At 41.5% G+C, this 23,886-nt stretch overlaps 1 protein-coding gene across 6 annotated transcripts in view; it reads left to right on the top strand.

Annotated features, from left to right (window-relative positions):
- The window catches only part of gapvd1 (GTPase activating protein and VPS9 domains 1), a 28,522-nt gene that overhangs the window by 943 nt on the left and 3,693 nt on the right, over window positions 1-23,886 (top strand). Inside the window, exons 2-27 of one of the 6 annotated variants that reach the window (XM_052068584.1) lie at window positions 5,204-5,407; window positions 5,548-5,815; window positions 5,909-6,481; window positions 6,581-6,664; window positions 6,757-6,891; window positions 8,349-8,541; window positions 9,118-9,198; window positions 11,692-11,849; window positions 12,047-12,176; window positions 12,998-13,123; window positions 13,274-13,447; window positions 15,243-15,380; window positions 16,948-17,082; window positions 17,711-17,830; window positions 18,055-18,132; window positions 18,769-19,115; window positions 19,555-19,642; window positions 20,392-20,424; window positions 20,989-21,060; window positions 21,175-21,294; window positions 21,990-22,116; window positions 22,188-22,300; window positions 22,668-22,827; window positions 22,913-23,100; window positions 23,230-23,443; window positions 23,737-23,809. In XM_052068584.1, coding sequence (XP_051924544.1) covers window positions 5,223-5,407; window positions 5,548-5,815; window positions 5,909-6,481; window positions 6,581-6,664; window positions 6,757-6,891; window positions 8,349-8,541; window positions 9,118-9,198; window positions 11,692-11,849; window positions 12,047-12,176; window positions 12,998-13,123; window positions 13,274-13,447; window positions 15,243-15,380; window positions 16,948-17,082; window positions 17,711-17,830; window positions 18,055-18,132; window positions 18,769-19,115; window positions 19,555-19,642; window positions 20,392-20,424; window positions 20,989-21,060; window positions 21,175-21,294; window positions 21,990-22,116; window positions 22,188-22,300; window positions 22,668-22,827; window positions 22,913-23,100; window positions 23,230-23,443; window positions 23,737-23,809 — 4,113 coding nt within the window. In that variant the 5' untranslated portion in view covers window positions 5,204-5,222. Of the gene's footprint in view, window positions 1-5,158; window positions 5,408-5,547; window positions 5,816-5,908; window positions 6,482-6,580; window positions 6,665-6,756; window positions 6,892-8,348; window positions 8,542-9,117; window positions 9,199-11,691; window positions 11,850-12,046; window positions 12,177-12,997; window positions 13,124-13,273; window positions 13,448-15,242; window positions 15,381-16,947; window positions 17,083-17,710; window positions 17,831-18,054; window positions 18,133-18,768; window positions 19,116-19,554; window positions 19,643-20,391; window positions 20,425-20,988; window positions 21,061-21,174; window positions 21,295-21,989; window positions 22,117-22,187; window positions 22,301-22,667; window positions 22,828-22,912; window positions 23,101-23,229; window positions 23,444-23,736; window positions 23,810-23,886 lie in introns of those variants that run through there. The other 5 variants (XM_052068585.1, XM_052068588.1, XM_052068587.1 and 2 more) reach the window with 5 other exon arrangements.

Genomic DNA, 23,886 nt, shown 5'->3' with positions numbered 1-23,886 from the left:
AACAGAAGTCTCCTGAGTGCAAATTGATTGATTTGAAACATAAAATGTATCACCATGACTTTTCAATAGTCACAAAACCTTTGACTCGAATAACGGGGAAATAAACAAGCAATACACGTATCCACAACTGCAAGGATCATTTGAAATCTTATAAATAAAATGTTTTATTATTATTATATCAGTCAATATAAACACGGAGTGATGTCTTGTTAACTCGTGAGTGATGCCCTCTAGTGTCTAAATGCTATTACTCATTTAGTGAATGCTATTACTCATTTAGCCACTAGAGGGAAGCAGTACTCTATGAAACATCACTCACCAGTCTACGAGACCTCAGTCAATGCAACACGTGTTCCATTGCGCCCAACCTGCGGGCCAGACGGCACTGATTTTATGACGGGGGCCGAGGGCCGGATGAAATTCGACCGCGGGCCGGATTTGGCCCGCGGGCCGGACTTTGGACATGCCTGTTATATGGCATTTTCGACCTATCTTAGTTAGAGTAACCTTTCCATGAGAGCCGTCGTTACAGCTGGATCAAAAATACCCAGTTTTTCATAGACAATGCTCAATTTTTACTGACACGGGTGGAGAGGCCACAATTACATTTGACAAGACAATTATTTTTGCTGGAGTGTAGAACTGTGTTGCACTTCAAAATAATTCTCTCAGATTCAAGTATTTGAATACGATATTGGAACTTTGAACATGCAGGAGTCCTTATCTATTGCTTGTAAAAAGGTTATTGTAGGATTTGTGAAGATAGCCTGTCATTTAAGTTTTGTTTTTGTTCTTTAAGTTCCTCGTACATATTTGACATAGATGTTTAGATTTTGGGGGGCACGTATTGTAATTCAAATAAGGTTAGAAACACCCTCAAAGAAATGTACAAATGCACATTTCTTTAGTTGTCTAGAAAAGTGAATTTTAGTATACTATATAGTATAGTATAGCCAGCGGATTCAGTCACACTTATGTGTAATACAATATACAGTCATAGTAACTAGCTCCTTTTTATTCCTCAAATGGTATTTTAAAAATAAAAAAAAATGGAAATGCATAAATAAACTGGTACAGTAAGACAAACATTTCAGGCTCAGAGTTCTGATATGTTTGGTTTCCACACAAGATTTGTGTTCTTGTCAACTGACAGTGTATACGAGTGCATGAAGCCATTGTGATTTGGTGCGTGTAGAGTCCCTGTCCAATCACATTCGATTGGAATACATTTTAGTTGAACTTGACAGGTGCTTTTTGGAACAGCACCAACCATGGTTAGTTACACTTGCAGGGTGTGTAGGATTTCAAAACAGCGTAAATTCTAAACCAGTCAAATGTTTTGAAATGATGTTGTCTCTTCCATCCATGCATCTATGCATTTTTGTTCTGATTGTCCTGTTCAGGGTTTCCGGATGAGGAATGGAGCCTATCTCCCCTGACTTAGTGCAAAAGATGGAGTACATAATGGGCTGTTAACTTGTCAATCATAGGCTGAGTGAGAATCTGATATTGATTAGGTATTGAGCTACTGAAAGTCAGTCTTGTGAATCACAAAATAAAAAATGTTAATCTACTTAACTTCTCATTCCCTTCCCATGTCACATCAATGAGTGGCATCTCGAGCATCACTCTGAACATTTCTGCAGCATTTTACATTTTTATCATTCCTCCATCAACAGAATAGCGGCAAACTTTCTCATGCAGCTCCGTTATTTTGGTACCTTTTCCATAATGTGACAATGGATTGGAATTGTACATACCAGGTGAAAATAGGGATAAAATGTCACTGTCATCCTTTCGTTACAGAACATGAAAGATCTCTAACGTCCATTCTTTTCCAGGCATGAACGCATTGTACACATCACTCAGCGGCCCACAAACCACACATCATCTCGACTGTAATAGCTTTGCTTTAGCCCATCTGCTAGCATTTTGCTGCTTCATGAGATGCATCAGGTTGTGTTTTACTTGTATGATGTGGAGAAATTCTCGTACTCTATGCTCATTGTTCCAATTCGTTTGAGGGATGCTCTTCTTCACATTTCCCAACTGACCTCAAAGAGTCTTAAGAGTCACTGTTTCTTCTTCCTTATGCTTTAAAGGGGAAAGTCAAGTCAACATTTTTCTTTACACCACTAGTCTAAACACAGTTGTCTGATTAAAATTGCATTTGTGGAGTATGAATTTCGCTGCAAAATTCAGTTTTTTAATTCATCTCAAAAGTGGCTGTTTTGCCACTTGCTGTCGACTGAAAATGACATCAGAGTGCCTAAGGGTGCAGGTAACGACCGTCACATGACCAAACCCAGAAAACAGGTAAGCTGTGACGGACCTTACACACTGCAGTCTCATATTCAGTCGGCAAGTGGCAAAATGGCAGGCCCTGAGATGGAAAAAAACCTCAGGTGGATACTTCTGCCTTATTCATATTCTTCAAACGCAACAATAATCAGAATGCCGTGTTTACTCCTGGGGGCACATAGACCATATTAGAACATTTTTGACTTGACGCCCCCTTTAATTGAGTTTCATTCATAAAGTAGAACAGAAATATTTTGTTTAGCTCAATAATTGGTCTGAGTCATTTTCCAGTTCTGTAGTTTGCTTATGGCCAGTGTAAGGAAATATCTGAACAGGAACTGGAAATAGGATGTTGGAGTATTGCCTTGGCTAAGTTGTGTGGGCGTGTGTGTGTGTGTGTGTTTGAGAAATCCTGTTAATTAATTAATGGTGCTGTGACGTTTGCGTGTTTTTTTTTTTAAATCTTGGATCATTTACCAAATAATATTGGTGGTTCTTCCATTTCGTTAATCTACTTTGCTGCTTCAATCCAAATTGCTGTCTTGTCATGAAGTGTTACGGTCTTCAGTTACTTACCGTATTTTGTAGTTTCTCTTCTGCTTTGTAGTTCCTCTGTGCACTCTGTTTTGATGAATGCCTGCTCACCTCTCAGCAATTCACTTTAATTTTTTTCGCTTCCAACCAAATATGGGAGGAATGTGCTGCTTCATGAATTCTGAGGAGGAAGTTCCTCATAAAAATCCTACTTGACTAGTTACTTGGCATTACATTAAATCATCCACTAGAAATTATGTACTGTACATGAAGCAAGATGCACACATACCAATTTTTAACATCTTAACCGATTTTGAGACCCAATACCTTAGGAGGGGAGAAAAAAAAGGGGTTGTGGTACAAAAGGAGTGGCAACAGCGTAACCCTGTGGTCGCTTTTAGGGACTCCGCCCAACTTGTTGACCTTACACGTAAGGATTTGCGAACGTCAGGATTTGCAAACATAAGTAGTGAACATTTTGACATTTACGATGGTTGGCCCAGGCCCATTTCTGAACAGGTCCGAGAGCGGAAAAAAAACCACTCTCACCACAAGATAATCTTTCAGAAAAATCAGTGAATCAAAGAAATTTAAATTGGAAAAATGCATAAATTTGGCACGGTTGTCAATGTTTGTCAAACAACTTAAGTGAATAGGATTAAGCTAAAAAAAAAAATCGAAACTAATTTCCACAGTATCAGCTGCCCTGAAGTTAGCTGGCATTGGCTCCAGCATGCCCGCGCCACTCGTGTGCTTAAGCGGTTCAGATAATGGCTGGATGGATCTTCTTTGAGGTGAGGCAGGGAAGGTCATTACAGTTTTGTGCAGATTGCGACAAAGGGATTTTTTTGAATAATGGCATGGCAAAAAATAAACGAGTTTAAGAAAACAACATTCACCCAGAGCTCTCATAACCAAATATAAAGTACTTTTATCAGGCCCCGAGGGAGTCGACATGCGTACCAGACATTATGAGAGGAGAAGAATTAAGCGGAGGCTCAGAGGGGATCAAGCCTTTTCCGTTTCTGGTCCCTCTCTTTGGAATGACCTCCCACTGAACATTTGGCAAGCCCCTCACTGCCCGTCTTCAAAACTCATCTCAAAACTAAATTCTATACTTTGGCTTTGTATACAGCTGTGTTTTTTTGTTGTTGTTGTTTTTAAGTGCTCTATAAATACAGCTGAGTTGAGTATAGTGTCAAGTTTTGATGAGATATGTTGTTTTATGAGAAGTTTGCAAACAGCAGTCGCTACTTACATCTGCATTTTGAGATCGGTGTCCCTCGTTCCCCTTCCAAAGGAAGTCCATATATGGCTCATCATTATGTGTTTAAATCTGTATAGCCAATTTAATTTGTCAGGCACATCAATTCTAATGTTGTGGTTGTCTATTCGCTTGCGAGCATTGTCTCTGCCTTGCAGCCATTCCATTTATGAGGTAGCTTCCACCAGTCTTGTCTCATTTCCATCCCCAAAGCCTGAACTGTGTTTACTATGTTCCTAACCATTCACAAAGAGATACTATTGTGTAGATGATTCCCTAATCATTCATTTTTCACGCTTGTTCTGCTCACTTTGTTTGCTTTGGCTTTCTACAGCTTGCAAGGGGCAGAAAGATTAGCATATCCCATTGTGTTGTGATTTCAGATGCTTGTGAAAAATGTTCTGCGACTCCCTTTTTGTGACATGAACGTCGTCGACCTCCTTTAAAAGGCATCCTTATTCTGAATCAAGTTGTCAGCCAGGACGTAACCGGCAATTGCCAGGTTTTGGGTTCAACTCTTGTTCGGGCCTTCCTATGTGGAATTTGCATATTCCCTTCCACCCACAGTAAGTCTGGACAGGCTCCAGCTGTCCTGTGACACGGATGAGGATGAGCAGTGTTGGAAAAATGGATGGATGAAGTTACGAGAGTAAAAGAGAAAATGGAGTGTGGAAACGTATGGCCCATCCTGTTTATAAAGCAACCACATATGTCGTAAAATATCAGCCACCAAATATTTGAGTAGTAAATAATGAGAATCTGCATCGGTTCTTAACTGCGGAAACACCCGACATCAACGTGTATGTTTCCAATTGAATCCAGCAAGACCTCTCTCTGATCACTTCAACGGTGACCCTAACATGTATTTGTCATATTTTCTACCAAATATACTTGGAGGACAGTGTTCTCTGCACTGCGTTTCAAAGTCAATACAGTTGACTGGATGCCACGGGCCGTCTACCGAAGTGTTGTCTGTGATTTCTCTCCATTCTTTGCATACTATGTCACGACAGTCAAAGTAGCTGTTTGCATTAAAAAAAAAAAAAAAATATTAACCCTTATGATTTGTCTGTTTGTTCGGTGCTTTGGCTCTTTGCCGCACAGCCTGTGAGAGCTGGTGAAGATGGTGAAGCCAGACATTCATACTCTGGCCCACCACCTGAAGCAAGAGCGACTTTATGTGGCATCAGAGAAGCAGCTGATCCAGCGACTCAACAGCGATGTCCTTAAGACAGCTGAGAGGCTATACAGGGCTGCGTGGATTGCCAAGCAACAGCGGATCAACCTCGATCGGCTCATTATCACCAGGTCAGATGGCAATTTAGAATGTTCACCTGTTTGTAGAAACATGACAAACTATTGACTGTTTGACTTGGTGCATTTGTTTTTGAAGAGATGGGAAGATGGTTCTTAACTTGAAGTCTTGTCTTTTTCTTTGCGTTGTTAAGTGTGGAAGCCTCACCAGCTGAATGCTGCCAACATGCCAAAACGCTGGAAGACACGCAGTTTGTTGATGGCTACAAGACTCTTGGCTTCAATGAGACCATCTATGGTGAATTCCTGGCCCGGTTGAGGGAGAACCCCAGACTGGTGGCATCATGCCTAGTGGCAGGGGAAAGGCTGAACCAGGAGCACACTCAGGGGGTCATCCACACCGTCTTCACCTCACTTTATGGCAACTGTATCATGCAGGAAGATGAGAGCTACTTGTTACAGGTTTGGCCTACACGTCCACTCGCTTTATAACCAGATTAGGCATAACACAGAGATAAAATGGGATTGTCTGCCTTCCCCCTTGACTATTCCTAGGTGTTGCGGTACCTCGTAGAGTTTGAGCTAAAGGAGAGTGAGAACCCACGGCGGCTATTGCGACGAGGCACATGTGCCTTCAGCATCCTTTTCAAGCTCTTCTCTGAGGGCTTGTACTCAGCCAAACTCTTCCTAACTGCCACCCTCCATGAACCCATTATGCAATTGTTGGTGGAAGATGAGGACCACCTGGAGACAGACCCAGCCAAAGTGACTGAGCGCCTGACTCGAGTCCAGCAGGAGCGCTTTGGAGAGAAGGGCTCTGAGGGGTACAGACAAAGAGTACAGGCAGCTGTTGAGACCAATGAGGCAAAGCTAGTTGCTCTGGTCAACAAATTTATTGGTTATTTGAAGCAGAACACCTACTGCTTCCCTCATAGCCTGCGATGGATTGTGTCGCAGATGTACAAGACACTGTCATGCGTTGAAGGTCTTGAGGTGGGAGAGGTGCGTACCATGTGTACCGACCTGCTGCTGACCTGCTTTATCTGTCCAGCAATTGTTAACCCGGAACAGTATGGTATCATCTCAGATGCCCCCATTAATGAAGTGGCCCGCTTCAATTTAATGCAGGTAAGTCAAATGGAAAGTATTCTTTTGACTTTTTAACGAGGCTATTTGTTATGTACTATATATTGTATGATATATTTATATATACACCTTTTTTTAAAGGTTGGCCAGCTTTTACAGCAGCTGGCGATGGCTGATGATGATGCAGACCCCAGACGAAAAAGTTGTTTGTCCAAATTTGATCAAGTAAGAATTACATTTAGTTGCATACTCATTCAAACGAACCAGTATTTCTTGAAATCATTGTTCAGGAAATATTAATGTCCATATTTTTCCAGAGTTGTGTTGCTGCTTTTCTGGATGTCGTGATTGGTGGAAGAGCAGTTGAAACACCACCCATGTCCTCAATGAACCTTCTGGAAGGCCTAAGCAGGACTGCAGTCTATGTTACGCATCATCAGCTGATAGCATTGGTAAGTAACGTTTTTGATGCTATTGTAATATCTATAGCATTCAAATTTAAGAGGTTCATTGGTTTATGTTGGAGTTCCGTTCCTACATTGGCAACATAACCCCAATTTGTACGTAAGTCAAAATGTTTACCTAAACCAGGGGTGTCCATTAGGTAGATCCTGATCTACCGGTAGATCTAAGACAGGTCCCAAGTAGATCCGAAGAGTGTCGAGAAGAAAAAAAACAACCATTTGTGTGTTTTTGTACATGTTGGTAATATATTTTTTGTGTTAATATACACTGCAGCCTAATCATCTTATCAGTCTCATTTTCACTCATTTGTTTGGGCACCCCTGACCTAAACATAGCAATAGTAAAGTCATGATTATAGTACGTAGTTATTTGTGTGTAAAACAAGTGTACGCCATAAATATAAAATCTATCATTTAGTAATTGACCAGAGCTGAGTAAAAACATGCTTTTATCAACATTTTTGAGTGGAAAGTTGTTCAAAAGTAAATTAAAGGGAGCAATTTAAGTAAGATAAGACAACCTTTATTAGTCTCGCAATGTAGAAATTCCGGATAAGTTGTGCAAGTGCAACAACTAGACTCTTGAGTAGTGGAAACGAGTTCCGTGGGGTATCAAATCACATTTCACGCGGCTATCTGATATGTTATGTTATCTTCCGGACTGAATTGTGCCAAATTGGAAATTGCCAAGATTTAGTTTCCTCTTGGCTTAACAGAGCCTCAAGCTTTCCTTTGGTTGAAGTGAAAACAGATATTGAGCGTTCATGACAATTCTTTACTTTGGACTTTATCGAAAAGCTGACTTGACTCTCCTCACCCAAAAAACAAGACTTAAAAAAAGAGCACACACACATTCCTTGTGACTCTGTTGCCTAACCCTAATACAACCAAAGTCAGTCTTAGACATAAAATTACAATTAAATAACTATTATTCTCGAAGAGGGCAGCCCGGTGATCAAGTGTTTAGCGCGTTGGCCTCACAGTGCACAGGTACCGGGTTCAATTCCAGCTCCAGCCTCCCTGCATGAAGTTTGCATGTTCTCCCCTTGCCTGCGTGGGTTTTCTCCGGGTTCTCCGGTTTCCTCCCACATTCCAAAAACATGCAGGCTGATTGAACACTCTAACTTGTCCCAAGGTGTGAGTGTGAGCGCGGATGATTGTGCGTCTCTGTGTCCCCTACAATTGTGGCTGGCAACCGGTTCAGGGTGTCACCCGCTTCCTGCCCAAAGATAGCTGGTGTCGGCTCCAGCTTGCGAAGTATTTGTATAACATATGTTGAGTTCTCCAATTTACCCTTATCAATCATTGTTATTCAGCATGTGCTTATCAATCTCTACCTCCCACTCATGTCCATTGCAGCCGTTCAGAATTTCAAAATAATGATTTTTGTTGCTTGTTCAGAATGTGAAAACCTCAACAAAGACTGTCATTCTTTTTATGCATAGGTGGATTTTGTGCGTCGGGTGATGGCCGGAGATCACCTTAGGGAGGAGGAGCACATGGCCCTGGAAACCCTGCTGGCCAATGTGCCCCAATCGCAAACTGGGAAGAGCAGCAGTCTGGAACTTACCCCTTCCAACACCCCCCAGCTCTCCCCTGCTAGTACTCCTGCTAATAAGAAGAACCGACTCCCCTTAGGTACCGACCTCCTCTGCCTGATCCTGTCTTTTATAATGAATTTATTAGCATGCTGACAATGATGCAACCACTTGTAAATTCTTCATGTGCAGGTGTGTGGGCCATTTTACACTCGCGTGTTTAAATGCCACCGAGAGGAACAATTAGAATACTGTTTGTAATGAGGAGCGAAATAAACAAGCTGGGCAGTGATGGCTAGTTAGAGGCCTGTGTTTTTATAGGAAGTTAATGAGCTCCTTCCCAGCTTGTTATAAAGATAATTAGCTTGGTCTGGATTGGGGCTCAATTACAGAAATGACAACCAATTAAATTACCAAATATAAATGAACTCAACTTTAATTGGAATGGGTGGAGAAGATGCTTCAACTACCTTCATTAGTAATTTCAAGCCAAACGATGAGAACGCAGTGCCTTCTTAATTAGAAATGGACCACTTGCTTATGAAATATGATTGTAATACACAGTCTTCATACTCACATTACTTCTGAATTGAAGTGTGAGATATATTCTGTATGTTTTCTCCCACTCCCCACCTTTGTCGTTTTACCCCGTCTTGTGCTGCCAATGAATGACCAGGACAACACTTAGCCGCTCTAACGTCCTGGGACTCTACAACCACCTCCTTGTCGGCTCATATTCCATTAGTAACCCCATTTGGTGGGTAACCTGTCAGTTGCATCGGAGCTAGAAGTTACACATCTTCTGTTTTCACAGAGCTTTCTGTTAGACCAGGGGTCCCCAAACTACGGCCCGGGGGCCGGATATGGCACATTTTACCCAGCCCTCTAACCCTTCTGTTGTCCTTGGGTCAAAATGACCCATCACTGTGTTAAAAACGCCCCCCAAACCCCCTAAATGATAGTTTTTTTAACTTGAAATTTTATGACTTTTCCTAGATTGTCCCCAACTGCAGAAAATTTGAAATGTTTCAGTGTTTTAGTTATGTCTCTGATCAATTAGTAGAACACGTGAACAAGACGGTAGCAGACAAAATAAACAAGACAAGATAGTTGGCGTTCTCATAGATGGCAGTACTCTTTTTTTGTGGATTTCAAGGGGCTATAAAGAGAGAGAGTTGTTTAGTTATTATTTATTTCCTGTTTTTTTCTGTGAAGAACTCGGAGAGGGTTATTTAGTTGTTATTTATTTCATGAATAGTGTTATTTGTTTCCTGACTTTTTTTCTGTAAAGAACCTGAGAAGGGTTATTTGGTTATGTGTGGCTTTCTGGGAAACAATAAATTTTTTAAGCTCCCCTACGATCGTTGATGTTACAAACTGACACCGGCCCCCCATCAGAGAAGGGAAAAGTTATGCGGCCCTCACAGGAAAAAGTTTGGGGACCCCTGTGTTAGACAGTGTTCTTATAGCATCCTGCATGCATCAGTCACCATAGGAGTTCAACCCCAGCGCTGGCACTTTGCACTGCTCTTGTACTTGTGCTTTCACCCTGCTTGCTTTACATTTTGTAACAATTTGCTCCATTAGTTAGGCCAAGATGTTTGTTTCTCGTTGATTCATTCATAGCCAGAATTTGTATTTTACACCCAAGATGAAAATTAAGTTGCACAATTTAGACCTACTGATTCTGAAAAGTCACACAGTCCGGTAGATCAAAGTCTGGTAGTCTGCTATTGATTCATGTGCCAAAGTGATGAAATACAGTGGAACTTCAAGGCATACGCAACACGAATGTAACCCATCAAGCCAATCATTAGACTCTTCAAATTGAACTAATAATACATTTTATAGCGCTATCTTCAGGTTTGTTTGCAGCTATAAAAGTCTAATGCCAAAGCAATGCAGTGGAACCTTTGAGGTCAAAGACAAATGTTTTCAAAGTTGTTGCGGGACCTCAGATTAATGTGAATTTAGAGCACATTTCTCCCATAGCAATGAACAGAGACTAAATAAATCCATTCCACTGGCCAAGTGTTTCAATTATGAAACCTAGTTGACAGTAAGAGGCAGGCAAATGTTGCATTTTAAAAATGTTTAACTGTCATTAATGTGTTCACAAAGACAAAATGTATCCCACTTCCTGCTGTATATTAGACTCATCATCTTTTATAATTGATGCCAGTTTTGCTTTACTGGGCTGAGAATCCAGTACAGTTTTCCATTCCATTTAGCCATTAAAGACATAACGTAGACAAAGAAAAAAAACTTTTTTTTTTCGATGTTCCCTTAAATTCTCATGAGGTTTTCTGAAATATTGTGAGAGATGCTGAGCTCAAGCTCTTACATTTTGTGTGACCGTAGAAGAATGTTTTTCCCGGATATTTTGGTGGGTCAACAATCCCCCCCCTCCGCCCGTCTCCCCAAAGTATTGGGATAAATATGAACTTTTGATAACTTGACTTCGCAACCAAATTTCATATGGACATGCTATTATGAGACGTTTTGTCTAATTGGTCCAGCATTGGTTCCCTTTACTCCCCTTAGTCACACTCTCAGAAGTAAAATTATAATTGTAAAACTTTCCAAGGATATTTTGCCTGCCCTTGCTCATCCTTGACTTTGATTTGTCCATCATTCTCAGTTTCGGTGTTCTAATTTCATACACGTTAAAAAATGGGAAACTTGAAGTCTTAAAGACTTCAGAATGTAACATAGTAGTTTGTTTTGACCATGTACCTTCTACGTATATACTATTTTTAGATCGTACATGTAGAAGCATAAATTGTGTTTTACGCCAATTTCTTGTTAACATGCATCGGGCTAAAGTTGTCGCTTTATAAAATGGAGAGGCTTTGTACAGAATCAGGAATAATGGCCACAAAACTGTACTCCTCAACCCCGATTTTCTACAGTAAAATTATGAACATTATGCTTTGCTTTGTTTGTGGAAGCAAATTGATGTGCATGTGCTATTATCATGATCATGTTAGGAAACTCAATGTGTATCTCTTGAACAAGGTCCTTGCACTCTTGAATTATTTTTTTTCACCATGGTAAAGTGTATGAAGATTATTGCCCGTTTACTTACAGTGCAAACATTAATTTAATAATGAAACGCTGCAATGCCACATTCAATAAGTTCAAACATGAAGATGCACTTAAATCAGAAAATAAATGAGACGTTCAACATACTGTACATGTTTTAGATAATTGGCTGATCTTTGCATTTCCCTCTCCAACCACCAAACAGCAGCTGCTCGAAGCCGTAGCCGTACCAACATAGCCCAGGAGGGGGAAGCAGAGGCTAGCTCCCAAGAGTTGTTGCAAGATCTGATGCCAGAAGAGGTGCTTGTAATATCGTTTGGAAATGGTCCTCAGACTATCCCTGGAATGATGTCAGAGAATGAGGTAATGTGGCTTAAAATAATGCATTTAACGAAAGAAGTGGTAATGAAGTTGTAAATAAACCAATCCATTTTTTCTCTCACTGAGTGAAAGTGTGGTTACCTTGTCATCCATTTTATGATTTTCAAGGTCATCATCATGAATGTCTCATGCAGACCCTTATTTGTAGTCAATACTCTCCACTGTATTGTCCACCATAGGTTTTGAACTTGCAGATGGCTGATGCTGCACAAGGCGACAGCCATGCAGACGATACAAAGCTGCATGGTAAACCAGACAAAACTCTTCGCTTTTCACTCTGCAGTGACAACTTGGAAGGCATCTCTGAGGGTTAGTTTTCTGTCTTAAGTCAAACAAAGGCACAGAGAAAGGGCACACGTTTGCCAATAATCAATGCCCAATCTACAAAAATGTCTTAATTTCACTAGACTTATAGTAAGTAAATCATAAACGGATCATCTAACAGAAGTCTCACTATATGTTTCTTATCCCTCAATGTTGAAAATGTCAAAAACTATTTAAACGGGCTCTCTTTACCTGGCTCTGTCTCAAAATAGCCCAGATAAATCAGGATGTATTGTATAGTCCTCCAAGTATGCATGTTCATTCTTTTTTTCCCCCATTTGCAGTACTGTCTTTTCCTTTCTGTTTCACAATGAGATGGCTCGTTCAACATATTACAATGCACACAGTTAAAAATGTGAATCTTGTTCAGTATCAGTAATTGTCATCGAAACATGAGTCGCAGTTTGTCAGAACATCCTCCAGGGTCCACTGTTATATTGACGACATGACTAAACAATGACTGTCTTATCCATACACAACTACACAAAGACTTAACTCTCTGATGGCACTGACATGTTCAATGACACAAATGTTTACTTTTGAGAGATGAGCTTTTGATTTGGAGAAACAGATGATGGCATTTGCAAGGGAACCATGATATTTGGTTATTTGTATGAATTGCTTTGAGAAATTGACTTAAATGTTTAACAGACTTTAAGTTGAAGTTAGTCACTGAGAGAAACTTTAAAATCAAAACATCTGTTGTGAAATGAATATATATTTTAGTTGTTTGGTGTCATATTGGTGTAGAATCAAGAAATTCCCCAAACTTGACATCAAGTTGGTCCTTTCAATATGTTCCTCAGGCCCATCCAATCGTTCCAATTCAGTGTCATCTCTTGACCTGGAGGGAGAATCTGTTTCTGAGCTGGGAGCTGGACCCTCAGGAAGCAACGGGGTGGAGGCTCTGCAGCTTTTGGAGCATGAACAAGGTGTGCGCACACTTTTCCTATCCTGTTTTTTAATTTTAGTTTTTTATTTTTTTAAACTGTCAAACAAAGGGGGAAAATTGTCAGCATATCGTAAAATCTGTGTCCAAGTGTGTGCAATATAAATAATACTCTATGGTGGACCTCAATCAGCTACCACTCAGGACAACTTGGATGACAAACTGCGCAAGTTTGAAATCCGAGACATGATGGGCCTGACAGAGGATCGGGACATCTCTGAGACTGTCAGTGAGACCTGGAGCACTGACGTGCTTGGCAGTGACTTTGACCCCAACATGGATGAAGATCGGCTGCAGGAAATAGCAGGTACGGACATGATTTGTTGCGTTTGAGTAATTTTTTTTCTGCTTATAGAAAAAGTATATTCCTTTTGTCCATATGAGGACAGCTTTGTCTCTGTTGGACAAATATCTTCAGAAAAATGTCAACACCTTGTGGCACAATTGTGAAATGACACCATGAGGCAATATTTGAACATGGAAGGCTTCCACAATATTCTTTGTGGGTCTGCAGGGGTGAAAAAATACAATTAAAACGGTGTATCATTTGACATCTAATGGTAAGCTAAGACAGTGAGAGGAGGAGTAGTTGATCTCATTTCATGCTGCATGCACACTTGGGTATTTTAATTATTTTTTTTAAACAGGAAAATTGTACAAAGTGCATATTCTCAGTCATCAAAGTCAATGATCATTAAGTTTGAACATTGAATATCTTGCCTTTTTAGTGCATTCAATTACATTTAGGTTGAAGATGATTTACAAATTATCTGTTTTTAATTTTAACACAATGTCCCAACTTTGTTGGAATTGGGTGTGGCCATGATCACATTTTACAGTGTTGCAATTTTATCGAGATATTGAATCATATCTTACATTATTCCTTCAATGATTAAGTATTCCTTCAAATTATTTCATGAATTTTGGCTTGCCCAATTTCATTATATATGGTATTCATATCTCCATCGTTCCTGCCTGAGTGGTTCCGTGACCAAGCTCTCTTTCTCTCTGTCTTCCTCTCTCTCTGACATTCATTTGGTCCCTGCAGTCTTATTGACCTTGGTTCCTTCTCATTTGCATGCGCCATTTTTCATTCTTCGGAATATGGCGTTGGGGGACTTTTCCGTCATTAAGTGAATTTACAGTGATTTCCTTATGTGTTTTCTCCAAGGGATTGTGTTATGAGATGCACATTAAATATCCATTAATACCTCATTATCCCACTGATAAGATTACCATGATAATGAGGCAGAAATTCTAATTGTTTCGCTTCTTGTTGTGCCACTCATTTAATCATCCACCTGAAAGACAAGCACTCTTGAACATTGTAAACATGGACAGCGGGATAGAACTCTCCCATCAGAACATAGTGGCGTACGTGCTTGCTCATGGTGCATATGTGTGGAAGCGTGATGGACCTGCGCGAGCGGTTATCACTGGACCTCTTGAGCCGAGTACACTGACTCCCACTTGTAATTTGCCCCTCCTCTGCATTCTTCCGCCTTGTTAATTTGGGTTCTCCCGGATAGAAGTGGACGGTATGCAGGAGACTGATTTGTTTATGAAGAATGTGAGTGTAACGCAACAGCTCAAAGTTGAGACCCGGCAGCCCAAGCCAGGTGATATCTTCCCAATTATTGCTAACCTTAGTGCAGGGGTATAATCCTGCTGTTTGACATATAAAATGGACAGCATACTGCTGATGCGGAGTTCAACGCATTTTTCTTGGTTCATGTTACCTTTTTGGTGAGGGTTTGTTTTCGAGGTCTATCCTACAACTTTTGTTTCTCTTTGTTTTGTCGATGGTTTCCTTCCATTGATTCCCGTTCTTTTTCAATTTGCAAAAATATTATTGAAACTTCCAGTTCTGTTTCAGGTAAAATCTGGGTTAAGATTACCGGTATGTTGAAATTTGTACTTGATTTCTTCTTAAGTGTTGTCCATAACTACATTTGTTTCACAGAATATAATTAAATAAAAATGAGGATCATTAAAACTCAACAAGAACCTTTCCAAACTTATAGATGGAAAAACATGGCTCTGACGATAAAGGTGACTTTAGATACAGAAGGAGGTTCAGTCTTTTTCCTCTTTGTTCTCAGGGGCAGCTGCCGAGAACATGCTCGGCAGCCTGCTGTGCCTCCCAGGATCCGGCTCAGTCTTGTTGGACCCCTACGGCTCCACGATCTCAGAGACCACCAGTGAGGCATGGAGTGTGGAGGTCCTGCCAAGTGATTCAGGTGTGGTCCCGGGTTCATCCGGCAGTCACTTTTTGACCGTTTGTCGTCCTGGGTCATCCCTATGATGCCTGCATTTCACTCCCACAACAGTTTATTAACATGTGTTTCCATGCACACGTTTGTATGCATATTCATATTTGTACTCCCTTTTCAATGGGGGTTGGGACGCCAGGTGTGGTTGCACTATGTGCTCCACACCTAAAATGTGTGTACACATCTGCCGTCATATTTGTATGCACTAGCCTGTCTCTCAGGGCAGATCCTTTTGTGCCAGTAAAAGGCAGCTCTGGGTTTCCTTAGAGGGGACCCCCAGGTGTGCTTGCACCTGCGGGTGAACAGTGGGGAGGGAGGCACAAGGACAGCAGCTGCCTTCAGTCAGTTTACATCCCGTCAATTCCAGAATCGTGTACATTTTTATCCCGCCACGTTGGTGATCACATTTGGGTGCAAATTGTCCAGTTATAAGTCAAACGTACGCATACTCATCTGACACTTTATTGGCTAAACCTGCACAGTATAATTAGTGCTATTACGAGAATCCTGCCCAAGAAAATAATCCTCAGTTTTGATTGATATGGTCCAGTCAAGGAGTTAGTTTAGCATAGTTTACTGTCGTGTAGAAGAGCCACTACATCATACACTCTCATTTAGCTCAATATTTTAACTGACATTAGAACTTCAAAATTGAGCATTTTTAGTATTTGTAAAGGCACGATGGAAAAGCACAGGTCTTTTGTGATCTCATTATGATTCGATTGTGCAGGGGTGCCTATACTGTATTTGTGACTGCTAAGTGATAAGGCAAGGTAGCATTATTTAGATTTCATACACAATGTGCTCACATTATCAAAAGTACTTTCATAAGCATTTACAAACAAGAGTTTCTTCTAAAAGCAAAGTAAATCAAGATTACTCAATCTTTTTCTTTTTTGCTTCAATCATAGGATTCCCATCTTTTTACGAATGAGAATGAATCACAATTTTTTTTTAGTTCTCTTTAAATCTGTAGTCTTTAACAGCATTGCATTTTTGGAAACCCAGTGTCTTATGTCAATTTTATCTGTATACATTTTAATATATGCTACAGCTAACAGTCATGAGTTTCTTGATTGCTTTTCATTCTGTTTCTGCTTCTGCTCTGCTCAGTAATAGCGCGATCAGAGGCCTTTTTTCCAAATGCTGCGCTTGTTTCATGGTTCGGAAGCAGAAAACTACACTCGGCAGACCACTTCACCAGCACATTATTACTAACGAGCATGCAAATGAGTACTGCTGTTCATATGGAGCCTCTGGGTTGAACCCAACAGCTCCATTGGGCAGCCAAAGAATTGGCCTCACTAGCTTTATGGTTTTGTTTGGCTCTTATCACTCGTGATAATGTATCCTTTGATTCCATGCATATGTGTGTACTTGGCAATAATAGTCAAGAGGCAAGGGGTGGAGTGACAGAATGTCCACTGTGCTGTACGATTACACCATAGTTGAAATGAGACTTAACCATACTACAAGAGGAGGAGGTTTCAAAAATCATCTTTTTAGACAGAGTTCTTTTCTTTTCTACTTACAGAAGCCCCAGATTTGAAACAGGAAGAACGACTGCAGGAGCTTGAGAGCTGCTCAGGGGTTGGTAGCACCTCGGATGATACAGAAGTCCGGGAGGTCAGCTCGAGACCAAGCACTCCTGGCCTCAGTGTCGTCTCGGGTATAAATCACAACTCTTTTCATATGCATTTATAAAAAGACAAACGCGAACAGTGCAGCTTTGCTTGGAATAATAGTTCAAATGTCCACATTTGATGGCTCTTGTGGTCGGCCGGCACTGCCATTTGTCATCTATTTGCTTAATTTGTTATTTATTTAGTCACCGTTTAGCCAGGTAAGGAATTTGAGAACAGTTTATTTACAATGCCGACCTGGAGGCAATTTATGGTTCAATATCTTACCCAAGGACACTTGGACAGCGGACAGTTGGAAGCGAGAGTTAAATCAGTGACACTCTGTGTAACTGTCTGGCCCTCTCTAACAACTGAACCACAGCTGCCAGCAAATGCAAGCTATCGTAACCTCTGTCCACTGGATGCGTTGGATGCCATCTTTATCCGTATCATTCTTTCCTCTGTAACCCAGGGAACCTTACAGCACCACACTAAAGCACTCACTGAGCTCCCATCTGAGCAATTAATCCAAAGAGGAAAAACACATCTCTTTTTGTCTTTCCTTTGACCGCAAATGCATTTCCCATTAGATCTTGCTGCTACTAAGTTGCTTTTGTCCTGAGCATAAACAGCATGGTTTGTGTGTGCGCGCGTGTGTGTGTTTTTGCCCTGCAGGTATCAGCGCAACCTCAGAGGACATCCCCAACAAGATAGAGGATTTGCGCTCAGAGTGCAGCTCAGACTTCGGGGGAAAGGACTCTGTGACCAGTCCAGATGGGGAAGAGTCAGGCCACGGTAGGAGAGTGTCACATCCCCACTTGGCTTGCGAAGTCATTAGTCCAGTTCATAACAGCGAGAACTATCAATCGCTGTCACTTCCAGAGTATTCACTAAATTGCTGTTTCTTAATTTTACCATCCACTTACTGAGAAATATTGTCCAGTTGGATTTGCCCCTGTGTGTTGGTGCTGGATTTGTAATGGCTGTTCATGATCTCATAACTGTTTGCATTGTTACAGGAGCGCACCATCTGACTTCGCCAGCCTCACAAACTGAGTCTTTATTGGTCATGTTCGATCCGCTCTCCTGTGGTGAAGGTAAGCATCACTCCTAAAATGCTCACCAATCAGGGTTAGAAATGAGTGTTGTTAAAGCTCAACCCTAATGTTATGGGCCCACAGCACAGCTTGAGCAAAATAACCCAAACGTGAGCCTGTTCTTCACCGCACAGTTTTAATACCAATTGTTCAGTGCAGGTGCATGTGCCATTTCATTTGGCCCAGTTGTTGTTGGGTTTTGTGTATGTGTGTGTTTGTATGAGTTCAGCATTTTGTTCAAGATTGTTATAGGCCTTGCGTTGTACTATCAATTTTTTTTGTAGAAATTTGTTGTAGTCGTTGCATGTATGTGGCAAGGTGAAGTGATGACAGGTTGAGAGCCCCACCCCAAGCACTTTGGCACAGTCTCCTTGTCCCACTGTGCTTATAGGAAAAAATAAGGCGCCTTTGGAAGCTTTTCAGGAGATGAGTGTGTGTACCCTTGGAACAGGTGGCCTACTATTTTTCCGATGTTTCTTTAGCACTCTCAGGTTGTCACCATGACTATATGAAAGGACACTTCATGAGTCATATACATATACAGTATTGCTCATAATAAAATCTCATCCGATCTTAATGCATAGAGAGTTCACAACTCCTGTACATTTCTTTTTCCTGTGGCTTTTATTGTGCCAGGTTCCACCACTGGGACAATAGTGAGGCCTAAGGTGCACTATGCCAGGCCTGCTCACCCACCCCCAGATCCCCCTATCCCTGAAGCCAGTGCTCTTGGGCAGGAGACGCGCCACTCTCTCATCATGCCCCACAGCTTGGCTCAGGCTGAGTTTGAGCACAACAAGCAGCGCCACTCCTTCCCTGACCGACTGGTCCGTAGTCGCAGCTCTGACATTGTTTGCCCAGGCCGGCGACCCACGAGTGACCCTGGGCTGAATCGTCGTGTTCCAGTTGAAGAGCGTGACTCTGCCGGAGCCGTTGCTTTAGGGCCATCTTCGTCGCCCAGCAAGGACTCCTTGAAAGGAGAGGTAACTATCAAACCCTAGATACTGTATGTTACATGAAGGTACATTTTGAATCAGTATCATCGTGACGTTCCTCTTTCGATATCAGACGGTGTTGAAGTTCCCCTTCTATTTTTGGAATGAGAAGATTGTTGATTCCATAGCTTAACTTGTGGAGGTTTGAACTGTTAAATTTACAGCACACCCTTCAGCTATAATCATGAGCTTTTTGGGCAAGTGGTTGAAATGTTTGCAGAAAAAACATTGATTGATTAGATATGTTAAAGAATGTGACTGGCCTGCGGAGTGTTGCATTTTTACCGGTCATTCTTGTCGCAGCAACCAGGTGTCCATACGTTGTATTTAAGTATTCGGATATGGTACTATGTAGTTTTATAGCTTTCTGTTACTACCTACTCAGTTATTATTGTAACATGCAAATATCTATGATTCCCATTAATAGGCTGAAGACAGAAAAGACAGTGATGATGAGAAGTCTGATCGTAACAGGCCATGGTGGAAGAAGCGTTTTGTGTCAGCCATCCCAAAAGGTAGGTTTCCTCTTTTCTGAATTGAAAAATCATCCCTTTACAACTAACATTTGTTCGCAGAGTTTCTTTATTTCTCGTTCTCATGAAGAAACTTTTTTTCATCACAAGTGACAGAAAATCTTACACTTTGAAGAGCAGTGCGAAAAGCCATTTGTAACATGAGAAAGAATGATGTTAGTTTTAAATTGCTGGTGTTCCAGTTGGAAAATGATGTGTTTTGTTTGTCAGAGTTAGTTTACCGACACGTCCAGTCGCTCTTTGCTCATGTCTCTCGAGCCATAGATTTATATAAAGCGTTGGAAGCTAATCACTCATCAGAGGAGCTTTCGCTGCGTAGATTGTATGGCCGCTAGCCCTCCCAGCTGTGCTGTCATCCAGCAGCTAATGGTCATTAGATGGACCTCTCTGTCATCACCACTGATAGATGGCACATCTCTTGTTGCAGTTCTACTCGACCACCATATCTCATGCATCTGTCTGGGGAATAATGAGCTGCGCCCACACAGAGTGACTGCACATTAGTCTTTGGGATAATTGTGTTTCTTAAGCAAACATTAAATTGCTATTCATAAAATGGGCAACACATGGTAAAGTTGGGAGCCGCTGGACCCTGAACCACCAGTCTGCCGGCAACCTGTGCCGAGTGCAATGTGTTTGTCCTGCTGCTCTGCCCAACAACACAGTTGGTTGTCCTGCAGAGTGGCAGCCTTTCTGAGAAAGGCCAACCCTGTCTGTTGTGTCCCTCACAGTGCTGTATTGGACGGCTGAGAGTGACGTCCCAGGTAACGCTGTCGCCATTGAGCTAGCTGTAACGTCGGGGCTGCGTGCCATGCTGCTTAGTAGACGTTGCCTTCCAGAGTTGTACATGTCACATGGTGCATTTTGAATGCCCGCTGTCGTCATCCATGCATCTTGTGCCATGGCCTTATGTTGCAACCTTGTATTGACAACACAGAATAGCAACGTTTACATGACACTTTTACCCAGTGTTTCCGATGTGTCTCATCAAATGTTAGACTCAGTACTTCAATTGTTTGTCCTGTTTTCACCATTTGTGTTAATAGGATAAGCCCCCATAGACATTTCAACTTCGTAGACCTAATTATCCATAATGAGTTTCAGTGGACTTTAATGATATTCTGATGATTTATTCACAATTTTAATTATAATTCTTTTGCTTCTTTTGGTAGTGTAACCGGAATGAGATTTTACATGAGTTGACCACCCCCCTGCCTTTGTGCATTTTAAGAGACGGCTAATGAGTTGCACGCGATCAGCCTGTCATCCAGTCATATTGGAGTCTTTGTCACACCATACAATTCAAACAATCTTCCTGTTCTTCCCAGCTCCTATAGCTGCATTTCGAAAACGAGACAAGCATGAGAAAGATGATATTGCTCCGGAGCGAATCCCACAAGGTTTGTTAATCAAATGTCCAAAACGGTGAATCAAATCCACCTTGTTTTGTTTGAATTGTAATGTTTATTTATTTATTTATTTATTTATTTTTGCATGTGTTGTTGATTCATCAGATGACCCTATGCCCAGACAAAATTCCCAAGTCCAAGTAGCAGAAGACATCCTGGACAAGTACCGAAACATAAAGAGGACCAGCCCGACTGATGGAGCCACAGCAGGAGCGATTTATGAAGGTGCTGGGGCCAGGATTAACAGGATTGTGGATTTACAGGAATCTTCAAATCATCATCAAAAAAACCCAACAAAAACCTAGTTTTGCCATATACCCGAATGAAAACCTAATTACAGTAGGTACACTTTGACCATCTGATATGAACAATTAGCTTTTTATAAAGGCCCCAGATGTAGCTGAAATACTATAATACAATTAGAACCAATGGTAAGATGAAGTTCATTACAACTGCAAACCACCACCAACAAACTTAACAATATCGTCTCTGCTACTCGATTGAAAAATATTCTGTATTTAAACTCAAGATGATCATTCTGTAACACTCGGTACATAAACATTACCAAAGCCTGTACAATGGCTACTCAAATTGCCTGCCTTTATCTGTGGTGTGTACACAGGAGATGTTTCTAGTTTTCTGCATCTCCCATTTCTGCCTCGTGAATGACCTCATAAAAAGATTGTTTCCTAAATTAATCAAGTTCGACTATCTTATTTTGGCTATTCACTCAAAAAGGTTATTGAAACTGTCGAGATTAATTGGGTGTTGTGCAACATAATACTGATCTCTAGATGCTCTGACATTGTTGTCCCTTCAGCATAATTATATCAACATCGAGAAAAATACTTTTTAGTGTTAAGAAGTTGATCAGTAATCTGCACGCCTGTTAACAGTGCGATATTCTTTGATTCTGACAGATCTTTGTGTGGAGGAAAGTGTTCATGACTCTCCAAGAGAAGATGCTCTGCAGAACATTTCTGCTGATGACCTCCCAGATTCAGCCAGTCAGACAGCCCATCAGCATGGCTCAAAGTTCTCTTTTAGGTATGATTGTCACAATTCAGCATATACACCATTATGGTCCATATTAATCGCTGATTGTTGTTGACTTTCAGTGATGCCAAGAAAAAGTTGCGGCTGGCATTGTGTTCTGCAGACTCGGTGGCTCTGCCAATTCTGACCTCTACAACCACTAGAAATGGGTTGCCTGACCATATGGACCCTGAAGGTATTACCTCTCAGAACAAATCAACAAGCTAGCAGTTTCCTTTAAGTTGCACAAAAAAAACACAAAAAAAAAACGACATGAGAAATTGTGCGTTAAGAACTGTATAATTGCTACCGATGATACATCTAATAGACCGCTGCACAAAAGCAGCGCTCCACTGTCACAGGCTCATGTTGAGGAAGCACAATATTTGGCAAAATGAAATGACACTCTGAAGTGTGCCCATTTCAGAGTGTAAAAGCAAAAAACTCGACAGATGTTTCTGTTCTTGTCATCTTGTTACGCAGAGGAAGCAGGCTGATCAGATTACCAACTTGAATGTTGCATACCTTTGCTGCATGTCTAATGATTCTTTCCTCCCTCACAGACAATGAGATCGTGTGCTTCCTAAAGGTCCAGTTAGCAGAGGCCATCAACCTTCAGGACAAGAACCAGATGGCGCAGATCCAGGAGACTTCACGTTGCGTCAGCCGTTTCGACCCTCGCACCTGTAGGAAGCTGCTTGCCGCCATTGCGGAAGATTACAGGTACCCCTCAAGAGTTCAGCACCATGTGGATGTTTAATTTCTTTCTCAGGAATAAAACAAAGTCCTCTGTTGGTGTTTCTTGTAGAAAACGAGCGCCGTACATAGCCTATTTAACGAGATGCCGCCAAGGTCTGCAGACCTCCCAGGCCCATCTGGAGAGGCTCCTCCAGAGAGTTTTGAGAGACAAGGAGGTAGCCAACCGCTATTTTACCACAGTGTGCGTTCGCCTCCTTCTTGAACACATGGAGTCCAGGATGCTTGACTTCATCAAGGGTACCTCTGTTTTTCCATAATAGTTTGTAACAGTGCTTAAAAAAATATTGCCATATTTGACAAGGTTCATAAGAACTCTGCGTGAGAATTTGTCGCAAATAGTCACCCCCCTTTTTTCCCCCCTCTCAGCGTTCCAAGTGTGCACAGCAGCAGATGACAAGACTGCAGCGGTGGAGGATTTTCTGCGCTACTTGTACGGCGCCATGGCCCGTGATGCCATTTGGCAGTATGCGAGTGAGGACCAGCTGCAGGATGCCCAGATGGCCATCGAGCGCAGCGTTATGAACCGCATCTTCAAGCTGGCTTTTTACCCCAACCAGGATGGAGACATTCACAGAGATCAGTTAGTAGTTGCACTTTCTCCACTGACACAGTGATGCACACCATAATTACTCAGTGTTTCTGTGTATGTTGAGGGAAAAACCATTTCTGCGAATGCTGTTGTGCATCAAAACATGGACAAAATATTATTCTGCCCCTTGACTCAACTGCATTTCAGCATTCTCACACAATTTTTGAGGGGATGGTAATTTGTAGTATTCTGTCGTTTAAAATGATATCAACCTGGTGAATTTGGAAAAAAAAACAACTGGCCTCATTGTTGCATTTTAAAGAGCGAATTTCCTGCCCCCACAGGCTTTTTCACGAACATATCCAGCGGCTGACCAAAGTCGTGACTGCTAATCATAAAGCGCTTCAAATACCAGAGGTATGAACACTTTTCCCCCCTTCAGTTTTCTCCTTGACCAGAGACACTCTGCTGTTTGTGTCCATTTGTTCATTCGT

This window comes from Hippocampus zosterae, chromosome 6 (assembly GCF_025434085.1).
Source record: "Hippocampus zosterae strain Florida chromosome 6, ASM2543408v3, whole genome shotgun sequence".
NCBI lineage: Eukaryota > Metazoa > Chordata > Actinopteri > Syngnathiformes > Syngnathidae > Hippocampus > Hippocampus zosterae.
This window is presented reverse-complemented; position numbering and strand designations above follow the sequence as displayed.